At 45.5% G+C, this 12454-nt stretch overlaps 1 protein-coding gene across 5 annotated transcripts in view; it reads right to left on the minus strand.

The window, feature by feature from the left end:
* Window positions 1-8403: 8403 nt before the first annotated feature.
* The window catches only part of AKAP11 (A-kinase anchoring protein 11), a 43043-nt gene continuing 38992 nt past the window's right edge, over window positions 8404-12454 (minus strand). For all 5 annotated transcript variants that reach the window (XM_082234150.1, XM_082234149.1, XM_082234148.1 and 2 more), the window contains one exon: window positions 8404-11611. In XM_082234150.1, coding sequence (XP_082090276.1) covers window positions 11462-11611 — 150 coding nt within the window. In that variant the 3' untranslated portion in view covers window positions 8404-11461. The remainder of the gene's footprint in view (window positions 11612-12454) is intronic.

The following is a 12454-nucleotide window of genomic DNA, read 5'->3' on the forward strand; positions in this document are numbered from 1 at the left end:
TGGAGGATGAACTGAATGTTCTGAAAAGTGATTGCCCACACATGCTGGCAAGGGACGAAAGCGTCAGCTCTGCTTCGTGGAGAGATGCCAGATGAACCGAGTACCACCCAGGGGGAGATGACGATAGGAGGCTGCCAGGCACCCCACAGGCTGTGCTTTTGGTGGTAAGAAGGGCCACCTCTGTCATTAAATCCCAATACTGTGCTGCTTGCAAAGGCCCAAGACTGCCAAATCGCTAAGGGTAAAAACAGCCCTTGAAAATAACAGCAGCTCTGTTCTTGAAGGCTTGAAAGCCATTATCCTGTTCACGCTTAGCATTTAGAACAGACAGAGGGGATGAGGCCCTCTCGATGCTGGTAGACTCCAGTTCCCATCAGCCCCTCCGGCCATCCCCTACTAAGAATAATAATAATAATAAATTTTATTTATATCCCGCCCTCCCCAGCCGAAGCCGGGCTCAGAGCGGCTAACAACAGTAAAATGATAAAACATTCTAAAACCATTTCATTATAAAATTAATTCAAATCAGATAAATGGCAACCATTGGGCTAGAGTTCTGTGAGGATTGCCAAAGGAGGGAGTCAGGACTAGCGCTGAGTGCCTGGCACTGCTCAGGTACTTTAGAATCAAAAAAAATAACGCGCAGTGGTACCTCTGGTTACGTACTTAATTTGTTCCGGAGGTCTGTTCTTAACCTGAAACTGTTCTTAACCTGAAGCACCACTTTAGCTAATGGGGCCTCCCACTGCTGCCACGCCGCCGCCGCACGATTTCTGTTCTCCTCCTGAAGCAAAGTTCTTAACCCGAGGTAATATTGCTGGGTTAGCGGAGTCTGTAACCTGAAGCGTATGTAACCTGAAGCATATGTAACTCGAGGTGCGACTGTACTTTTTAAAGATTTGGGGAAGTCACACCAAAGTCAAATTTTGGTTCACCATCTTGATTCAAAATGGCACTCAACATCCAAGCAGAGACTAAGGATGTCATTCTTCTCCTGGCAACCCTCATGGCAACGATGTCTCGAGAGGCAGCAAAACCCATGCCAAAAAAACAGGTGAGGTAACGGCAAAGATAGGAAAGGAAGTTGTAAGGGAACACCTAGCTACTTGAAATGAATTCAAATCTCCAGGGCCTGATGAGCTGCATCCAAAGGTACTAAAGGAGCTCGCAGGTGTAATTTCAGAGCCTTTGTCTACGATCTTTGATAATTATTGGGCCCAAGGGAGAGGGGCATTGAAGCATTCAGAGGACACAAAAATAGGTAAGCAATCTGGAAGCAATTCATAAATTTGTTGGCTAAAGGCCAGAAATGTTTAGGTACAGTACCAGTCCATAACAGGTTGTGAAACTGCCAAATTATTAATTTGTTGGTTATCGAAAGTTATACATCCAAGATGTTTTCAGTGCCATACAGAGAGAGATGCAATGAGTCAGAAATGAGTTCAGTTACTAAATTCCCTGGCTTCAAGTGAGCAAGGTGCTGATCTGCAACACACACAGGCCTTGCAGCTCACCTCCTTGAGAAGCTAAGTGCTACCAACACAAATGGTTCCCACATCCCATAATTTCATACTAGATTTGCAATGAACACGAGGCTTGGTTGCCTTCTCTGCAGCACAAACCACTCCACAAGAGCTATCATTTTCAGGAATAAGAGGCAATTTGATATATCAGAACGATCATTTATTCTTTGATTGCAATAAAACCATCATTTGCTTATAAATAAATACTGTAATTGAACCAGAAGTGTGGTTATTGGTGGTTCTCTGGAGTACACATACTAAGATTGGGCCATGCTAAATTTCCCAAATTAAGTGGTATCAAAGCCACTGTAATTTTTTAATATACATTATCATTGCTGCCAGACTCTGTTATCCAAAGACTTAGAAGTACACTCAGATCCTGTTGATGGTTGACCAGAGATCAAAGATGTATGAATATGTCCGTATGGAAACTTGTGAATTATGTAGGAGTAAAAGCATACCCACTCTAGTCAAAATGGTAAAGCATCCATTGGTCTTTGGGAGACGAACATCATTTTTCTTTATTTTAATATAAGTAATACAAAAATTAGAATTACATTATTACTATTATTATTACTACTACTACTACTACTATTATTATTATTATTATTATTATTATTATTATTACTGCTTCTGCTACTACTATTTTAGTTCAAGGCACTCTTTTGTGCTTTCTTATAAGAATTATTTCCTTTTTTCTTCCATCTAAACAATGAACAAATAATAAAAGTGGCTGATAGAGTGGTGCAGAGCTAACAACTTGCTCATAAATACAAGGAAGACAAAGGAGCTTGTGGTGGACTTCAGGAGACAGAAGAGCAACGTCCAGCCACTTCTGATTGATGGGGTCTGTGTGGAAAGGGTAACAACGTTCAGATTTTTGGGCATTGAATTACAAGAGGATCTGTCCTGGAGTGTCAACACAAGGGGGCTTGTGAAGAAGGCGCAGCAAAGACTGTACTTTTTGAGAATACTAAGGAAAAACCATCTTCTGCGGAAACTGCTGCTTGCCTTCTATCACTGTGCCATTGAGAGCGTGCTCACTTATGGCTTATGTGTGTGGTACGGAAGCTGTACTGCCCAGGACAGGATGGGGTTGTGCAGGGTTGTTAAGGCAGCAGAGAGCATTATTGGCTGCCCACTCTCCACCTTAGAGCAGATTTATGCCACAAGGTGCCATAGGAAGGCACTGGACATAGTAAAAGATCCATCGCATCCTGGTCACTGTCTCTTCGAGCTCTTGCCGTCGGGACGGAGATACAGGTCGATGAAGACAAGAACGAGTCGTCTTAAGAACAGCTGCTTCTCCAGAGCGATCTCGGCCCTGAATGGGAAGCCCGGACTTTGAAAGTCATCTAATCTCCCTTGCTGTATTATACTGTATTGTTTAATTAGTGTTTTTATGGAGCAGTCAAGTAATTTCGTTGTCCCCGAAGGGGGCAATGACAATAAAGATATTATTATTATTATTATTATTATTATTATTATTATTATTATTATTATTATTATTATTAAAAATATAACATGTCAGTTTAATTAAATGACCAATGCACTAAAAACAGTTTCCACCGTTCAGGTTTGTATTGGTAATTAATTAAACAATTAACTGCCAAACTTAGGAGCGCAGAACACTGATTTGCACTGTAAATGCATGTCTTCTGCTTTTTCTTCTGCAATCATTAATCTAAATACTCCCAGGTCTTACAAATTATTCAAGGCTAACATGTGGGGGAAATAACCCTGGGGCACCGGGAATGCTGAAAGCAGATGTGGAGCAAAACCAAAGGCTTATTTACCAGGGGAAAGTAAGGCTGAAAGATCTGGCCTTCAAAATAGAACTGGCTGACTCTCCTCTCCCTCCCCACCTTAAATGTACCAACATTTTAAAAAAATTCATTTAAGAATTTACAGGCTTGAGCTTGCGGCTACCTTGGAAGTTTTCCTGACTCCTGATCCAGTTGTATACAAACTATGAACCGCTGATAAGCTTGAAATCTCTGGGAATCTTGTTTCCAGGAGGAGTGGAAAAGCAACAGAAAAGAAAAAGGTTGGAGGAGAGGGAGGCTAAGCAAACGTGTGTCATGCTCTTAAGTACTAGGAGAGATGTTTAATTTGACAGAGCAGAACAACAGAATTATTTCTAAAGTGCAGCTAAAAATATTTCAAGTCACCGTTGGGAAAGCAAAGTGTACAAAGGCTAGGGCAGGGAGGGGGCGCGAACCTTTCCTCCAAGGCTCCTTGTCAGGCTAAAATTCAGCTGTATACACAGCAAGTTTGGACCTTTTTTCTTTTTTTATGCAATAATGTGGTATACGTGTAACTACTCTGAAATCAAAGCATGGAAGAGGGCTGTGGGATTTAGACACAGAATATCTGGATTTAAACCCTGGTTCACTTATCTCGCTCTCTCAGGCCCATAGTCATCATTAGTAAAGTGAGAATAATTAGGTTCACAGGCTTAAATACAGTTAAAAGCTTTAAAGGACCAAATTATACTCCTCCTTTGATTTGATTGATGTAACTCCATCTGTTGAAGGGAGTTTAATCTGATAAATGTTAGCATGGCCTGGAAATAATTTTCCTCTAGCGATTCTGCCCTAATTAGCAGCTTCTTCAGTTAATTTTCCATGGAGACATTCTTGTCTAGTCATTATTTTTCTTTTCAGTCCACTCTTCAAAACCAACATTATCTCTTGTGGATTTGAAGTTTCCATGGTGGAGAGATGGCCACTTAGCATTTTTCAGTGTTTTTGTATTCCTATTTACCCATCTCATCCTTGAAGAAGCAGGAAGAGCCTGACTAGCTGTGTGGTTAACCAGCCCAGCTGCACTATGCGCCCAGAGAACAAGGAGGCAGCGAGACTCGGACAGCAACTCTTCAACAAGGGGCTTAACATTTGCTGTTTGGAGTGGAGGCCTGTGTACATAAGACTGTCCTAAGGTGGTGTCTTTGTCAGCATCGCCCTTGAGCCAGTGCCACCAACTGGACTCACACACTTCAGCCCCGACTGGGCCAGGCGAGCTGGGTAGCACTTCCAGAGACCACCTTCTGCACAGTAACTGGTCAAAGTGCTGTGGACTCACAGCTTAGAGTTGTGAGCACCGGATTTACTCCAACAAGAAGACAGTCGTTGCACAGCAGAGTATAGCAGAGCATAAACGACTCGGAGAGCAGCTCTGTAGAATATCTTCTTTATTCTATCTACAACTATAATACACAACTATGTATAGAGCTAAATGAGGTCTAAGCAAAAAATGCTGAACTGCACTGAGTGTCTGCAGCTGCTCTTAGCAGCAACCTTATCTATACACACGATCTCTCTCTAACACTCAGTCTCTCTCTCTCTCTCTCTCTCTCTCTCTCTCTCTGATGAGAGGCTGGAGCAGAATAAGTAGAGAGCAGAAATCGGCCCCTCCTCTCTGGAGAATTAGCAGAGCACATCAGCAGATTCTTGGATATGGGAGGGGTGAAATCTCCTCAGTCTTGCTGTACCATATGTACTCTTGAGAATTCTTGGAGCAGGTGAGGTTCCTGCACAGTGGAGGTGGGCAAATGTTGTTCCCATCTTCACAAAGGGGGGAGGAGAAGACGAGCCAGGTAACCAACAACCAATGAGCTTGACATCAATACCAGAAAAGGCCCTAGAACGGAGAATTCAGCAGCTGGTATTTTGAGCACTTAGAAAAAGGATGCTGTGATTACTAACATGCGCTGCACTGTCCAGTATGGCAGTTCATCCTCAGAAACATCCCCCATAAAGAGCAGTGTGAAATAGGTGTTCTCGCTCCAGCTCTTTGGCATATTTTTCTGCCTGTTGGCTCTTCTATGCCTTCAGTTTGACTGAAGACGGTGTATACTTCCATTCAAGGAGTGACAGGGGTCTGTTCAACATGGCACAGCTCCATACCAAAAGTATGGTGGGTTCTTATCTGAGAGATGTGCTTTGCAGATGACGCAGCCTTGACAGCGCATTCTGAGAAAGCTCTACAGAAACTCGCCAGCTGTTTGGCCCAAGCGTGCGCTGAGATCAGCCTCACCACCAGCATGATAAAGACCAAGATCCTGGTCAGGATGTTGCTGGTTCTCCACATTATCAGCATTGGTGACCACACACTTGAGGTGGTAGAGGGTTTTGTCTACCTGGGCTCCACTATAACCAGCTTGATGCTGGTATTGGCAAGGCAGTTACAGCAATGGCCCGTCTCTCCAAAAGGGGTATGGGAGCATGTGATGCTAATGACCAATACCAAGATGGTTTACCGCAGGCATCCCCAACCTTCGACCCTCCAGATGTTTTGGACTACAATTCCCATCATCCATGACCACTAGGCCTATAAGCTAGGGCTCATGGGAGTTGTAGGCTAAAACATCTGGAGAGCCACAGGTCTACCAGGTTTGTGTGTTGAGTACCCTGCTTTATGGAAGTGAGTCGTGGGCAACTTACATTCTCCAGGAGCGATGCCTTCCATATATGCTGTGTCAAGATGATTTTGGGCATCACAAGGCAAGACATCAAACCAAGATGTGCCCATGTTCCTAGCTTGTTCACATTCCTGTATCAGCAATGTCTACACTGGCTTGGGCCATGTCTACAGAATGCAAGATGGCAGGATCACCAAGACGTTGGCTAGGCCAGTTGGCAGACCAACTCTGTGTTACAAAGATGTCTGCAAACGTACCATGAAAGCTGGCAACCTTTAAGCCCACAGTGTCGGAATTCCTTCCAGACGATCACAGTGCCTAGAGGTAGACAGGTCATACATCAATAGCAGTGACCAGAGGAAGAATGACTGCTGAGAGAAGCACAGAGGGAGGTGCCATGGTGCGCCCGTAGCAGCAAGACTGGATGTTGTCGTCTGCCCCACCTGCAAGAAAACATGTCTCTCCCATATCAGTCTGTACAGTCACAGCAGGAATTGTAACTCTCAAATGGTTTTATTTTACCTGCAAGGCCCCTTCTTCCATTGTCTCCCGAGACAGACGGATGCCAACAACAGATTCATAAAAGCCAGCATGGGTTTCTCAAAATCAAGTCATGCCAGACAAATCTTTGACTGAACCCAGAGTGTTCACTAATGGTTCTTCATCATCCTGGGAAAAGGGGACAAGTGGAGTGCCACAGGGTTCTGACCTGGGCCCGTTGTGGTTCAACAACTTTATAAACAACTTTGACAAAGGAATTGAGGGGCTATTCATCCTATTTACAGATGACACCAAACTGGTACAAGTAGCTGATGCCGTAGAAGACACAATCAGAATTCAAAATGACCTTAACAGATTTGGGAACTGGGCCCGAACTAGCAAAATGAATTTTTATAGGAGAAAATGAAATGTTCAACGCTTAGGCAGCAAAGGGATTGAGGGTTCTTAATACACCACAAGCTTAACATGAGTCAACGGTGAGATGCAGCGGCAGAAAAAGCAAATGCTATTCTAGGCTGCATCAAGAGGTGTGATCAAGAGAAGTAATAGTACCTCTCTATTCTGCCTTGGTTAGACCACACCTGGAATCCTGTGTCCACAGTTTAAGGATATTGGCATGGTAGAATGGGTGCAGAGGAGGGCAACCAAGATGATCAAGGGTCTGGAAACCAAGCCTTACAAGGAATGATTGAGGGAGCTGGGTATGTTTACCCTGCAAAAGAGAAGACTGAGAGGAGATATGATAGCCACATATCTAAAGGGCTGCCACATGAAAGCTTGTTTTCTCCTGCTCCAGAGGGTAGGATCTGAAACCATGGCTTCAAGTTACAAGGAAGGAAACTCTGCTTGTAGGCTTCCCCCAGACATCTGGTTGGCCACTGTGAGAAAAAGAGGATGGACTTGATGGGTCACTACTCTGATCCAACAGGCGTCTTATGTTCATTTAAAGGTAAAGGTAAAGGTACCCCTGCCCGAACGGGCCAGTCTTGACAGACTCTGGGGTTTGTGCGCCCATCTCACATCTAGAGGCCGGGGGCCAGCGCTGTCCGAAGACACTTCCGGGTCACGTGGCCAGCGTGACAACGCTGCTCTGGCGAGCCAGAGCCGCACACGGAACGCCGTTTACCTTCCCGCTGGTAAGCGGTACCTATTTATCTACTTGCCCCGGGGGTGCTTTCGAACTGCTAGGTTGGCAGGCGCTGGGACCGAGCAGCGGGAGCGCACCCCGCCGCGGGGATTCGAACCGCCGACCTTTCGATCGGCAAGCCCTAGGCGCTGAGGCTTTAGCCCACAGCACCACCCGCGTCCCTCTTATGTTCATTTAGGGCCAGTCTAATCTCTCCTCGCTGGTGTCGTTGCCTGAGTAGCAGTTAGCCAATGGATGAAGCCATCGTGTCTTTCTCCCTTGCTTCTGCAATCTCAGGGCAACTGGAAATTTCTGTAGCTGCTTTCAGGCAACATGTCTGAAACTACAAACGCTCCCATCCAAGAATCCCCATACAATTAAGTCCTACCTTTGTTTGGAAGAGGGGACGTGGGTGGCGCTGTGGGTTAAACCACAGAGCCTAGGACTTGCCGATCAGAAGGTCGGCGGTTTGAATCCCCGCAACGGGGTGAGCTCCCATTGCTCGTTCCCTGCTCCTGCCAACCTAGCAGTTCAAAAGCACGCCAAAGTGCAAGTAAATAAATAGGTACCGCTCTGGTGGGAAGGTAAACGACGTTTCCGTGTACTGCTCTGGTTCGCCAGAAGCGGCTTAAGTCATGCTGGCCAAATGACCTGGAAGCTGTATGCTGGCTCCCTCAGCCAGTAAAGCGAGATGAGCGCCGCAACCCCAGAGTCGGTCATGACTGGACCTAATGGTCAGGGGTCCCTTTACCTTTACCTTGTTTGGAAGAGAAAAAAGAAAACTAACAATTTCCCTGATAAATAACCAGAAAGCATTACACAGTACCTAATATGTTTATATATAATTTATTTTAAGAGACTGCTTCAACAAAGACGAGGTTAGTGCAACTTGAAATTCACATCTCACAACTAAGTGTATTACCACATTTCAAAAAACAAAAAAACAAAAAGTCGTCATTACGCAGGGAAGGGTCTTGTTTGCTTCATTCGCTACACAGAGATATAAACAACTGTTAATTATTCAAATTGCTTTTTAGCTGCATGTTACGCGTTTCCTGGACCGAAAGCACTTCTGCGCAGGAAGAAGTGTGAAAAGTATATGCAGTTTACACACGCGGCCATCATTCACACAAGTATCTGACACATCCTGGGAAGACAAGGAAACCACATTTCTGTGTTCTCCATGTAGGAAAAACGTAAGAAAGCAACCCTAAGTACTAAGTAAAATGCAGCTGTGGCAAAGCACCTCTTGCTTGCTGTTCAGACTAGGTGAAAACCAGGGCTTTAACCTTCACTTCAGCTTGGTTTTGGGGTGATGTAGACCTCAAGTCCTGTAGCACTTCTTGGAAACACCAGACTCTGTGAAGAATCTTGGAGAGGATGAAGAGTTCCTTTTCCAAGCTATCTTTCATACAGGTGGTGCTTCCGAGGCTCCATAATCCCCAGCTTTCTCATTTGGAGGTACGTGAAATACTTAAGTGGGTTTCAGAGTCCCAGGAGGAAGGCAGCAAGGGCTTCTTAATGTCCCTTTCCCAGCTGTTCTACAGCACTGCTTCTAGTTGTCATCCACTCCTCGCAACAGCTTCTGTGCCTTCAAGCTCTAGTCCAGGGAGAAAACTGAACAGGCAAGGTTTCTGGCCCTGCGGGTGTGTGCCATGGGAAACTGTACTTGAAGAATGTCAACTTGCCTTTTACAGGAACAAGATCTGCGCCACACCAAGGTGGCAGCAAAGAAACCATTAGGCTCAAGTGCAACAGTACTGTGGAGAAGGGGGTTCAGGAATTGATGCCTCGGCCACCTTCACTGTGATCACTGGGCTGGGAGCTCTTTCCTACCCCTCAAGCAGCCACAGATTTCATAGTACAAAGCTGTTAGGGGGCTAAAAGGGGGTCAACAGAGGGAGGCTGCTCTTCAAATTGAGGCCTCAAGATGCAAAAAGTGCAAAAAGTCAAAATTCATTGAGTGCCTTTATCAATGGCCAACTGATACCACAATCCTAAACAACATTTACTTGGACTTCGGTAGGATTTCCTTTGAAGTAAACTTCCTCAAGATCAAATCAGGCTGCGAGTTGCCCTAACTCTGCATAACTGATCCAACCAGCTGCCTTCCCAACTATCCGTAAATGCTTGGCATGAAAAAATACTCAACGTTACAACAGACAATAACAGCCTAAAATACAACTTCAGCTTTAACAGGAATGTACAAAGACGTCTCAAAACTAAAGTGGAAAAAGTGACCAGAAGCATGCTAAAATAATATTGAGAGAAGCAATGCTCAATGAAACATGGGAAATGCATTTTTACTTGAGGTGCCATAACCAGAATGAAGCTGAAGTCATAGGGGAGGAGCAGCAGCAGACTTTTGCTTCCAGATGCAGCAGCCCTCTTTGGGGATTTGATTATCAAAGATCTGCTCTGTTTTTGCTGGAGTGCAACACCAAAGCCGTACTGCTGCCCTCCAGCCAAGGGTAAGACACAAGGTAGTTGCTGTCCTAAGATTAAGCACTGATATGGATTGAGGGCAAAGCTCCACCCATCTCAGTGTCAAACTACGTCAACCTGTCCCAGACTGCAATGGCGAAAAAACCCATTGTTTCTAACCTCCTGTCTTATTCACACATTGCTTGCCTGTAGGGCATTCCCATGTTGAAGCAGGGGTGTGGCAACATTTTAGCCCCCCTCCCAATGCCCTTCCTTCAACATTCCCATGCTGAACTCTGCAAAGGCTTCTTGGACGTTAGCATTCCTTAGCAGGCTCAACAGACGACTGTCAAAGGAAGGAGGCGATGCATTTGGGGCAGAGCTCGAAGTATGGCCCCGATCCTGCTACAGCACAGAAATGTTCTGCATGTGGACAGACCTTGTCATTCCATCTCCAAAGTGAGTATATTAAAATGGCTGTGCAACGCTAATGCCAATTTTTCTTACAGGCTGTGATCCATCTACTTTAACACAAGCTGCTGTTGTCGCAAACCGTCCCAAATGTAACTTGCTTTATAAAAGATGCGACATTGGTCCTGGGACAGTACTTCAGAGATCAAAAGTCAAAGATGCTTCCTGACACCACCTCATAAACTACAAAAAATCCAGCTGTTGGTAGGCTATTAATTTTTGTGCATTTGATGCTACTGTTATATTTTATTGGGAGGCATTTAAGAATAACCTACTTATTTTTCTTCACATGTATTTGTTTCACATACAAAGGGGGGTTCATTTTATTTAAACAGAGCTTTTCATAGATATCAAAAAAGATATCAAAATTTAATTAGAGCACACCTCTGAACGCATGCTCTCAGCTCTCTCTAGCTGCTAAGAGAAGTCAATTTACAAGGAATGCAACCTTCCACCAGAGTCTTCACAGGACAGAGTGAGCAGACCTCCTATTCTGCTTGCATGTTCAGCTAGGCCTTAGAGGCAGCAGAGATCAACGCAGTCTTGCTTTGCTCTGGGGAAAGGGGCAAAAGCAAACTGCTAGTGGACTCTGAATACCTCTTGGAGCTTGTTAAGAGGAAAAGGACACAAAGAAAGAGGCAAATAAGTAGGAGGAGCGAGGTATAACTCTCTTTGTTTTGCCCTAGTTTAGCTGAAACCCTTATTACACACAACACACAAAAGCTCATCCTTCTCACTGCTGCTGCAGGCAAAACACAGCCTAGCCAGAAGTGCACACACACCGGCTGAATGGAGGGGCTTATGATGAAGATAAAAAGATGGGCTAAAAAGCATACAGAGCATCTCAAAGCACCTGACAGGACAGCTATGCTTACTTTCAACCCAAAGCTTATCACAATACAAATAGTACATTTGCTAATTAAAGTATATGCTACACATTTCCTTCTTCCCAAAGGAGGCATGAAGAAATCAGCGCATCTTCTCATACGGCATTCAGACATGTTCCTGAAGCCACCCAAAAAAGGTTTTGCTGCCTAGAGCTCTCTCCCCATCAGCAACTTTCTCCATTACTTCACAGTACTTCAGCACTGCTTGAAAGAGGTCTCCCACTTTCCAGCCTCTCTCTTGCAGTTTCTTTGAAAGCTGGGAAGAGAAAGCAAAAACAGGTTACATTAAAAAGTAAAGCTGAAAAGATAAATTACAATACAGTGGACGCTCGGGTGATCCGTGCAGAATGCATGTTCGCAACCCGCAGTGTTCGCAACCCACATCTGCGCATCTGTGCATGCGTGGGTTGCGATTCGGCACTTCTGTGCATGCGCAAAGCATAATTTAGCACTTCTGTGCATGCACGACTGCTGAAACCCTTTCTGGTACTTCCGGGTTTTGGCGGTCCATAACCCAAAAAACGCGGGGACGCGGGTGGCGCTGTGGGCTAAAGCCTCAGCGCCTAGGGCTTGCCGATCGAGAGGTCGGCGGTTCGAATCCCCGCGGCGGGGTGCGCTCCCGCTGCTCGGTCCCAGCGCCTGCCCACCTAGCAGTTCGAAAGCACCCCCGGGGGCAAGTAGATAAATAGGTACCGCTTACCAGCGGGAAGGTAAACGGCGTTCCGTGTGCGGCTCTGGCTCGCCAGAGCAGCGTTGTCACGCTGGCCACGTGACCCGGAAGTGTCTTCGGACAGCGCTGGCCCCCGGCCAATAGATGTGAGATGGGCGCACAAACCCCAGAGTCTGTCAAGACTGGCCCGTTCGGGCAGGGGTACCTTTACCTTTACCTTTAACCCAAAAAAACGCAACCTGAAGCGGCTGTAACCTGAGATATGACTGTACTATGGTTCACTGCGCTTCCCTTTGGCTTAAAACATACCCTGTTGGGCTTCCTTATCTGGTCCCAGGTTTCTTCCTTGACCTGCCCCTCCACTCAAACTGGGACCCTCAAAAATTGCCCCGACACTGCAATTAGGCTTGAAAGCACCCCTCCTCTCCT

This window comes from Podarcis vaucheri (assembly GCF_965113315.1).
Source record: "Podarcis vaucheri genome assembly, chromosome: 8".
Lineage (NCBI taxonomy): Eukaryota > Metazoa > Chordata > Lepidosauria > Squamata > Lacertidae > Podarcis > Podarcis vaucheri.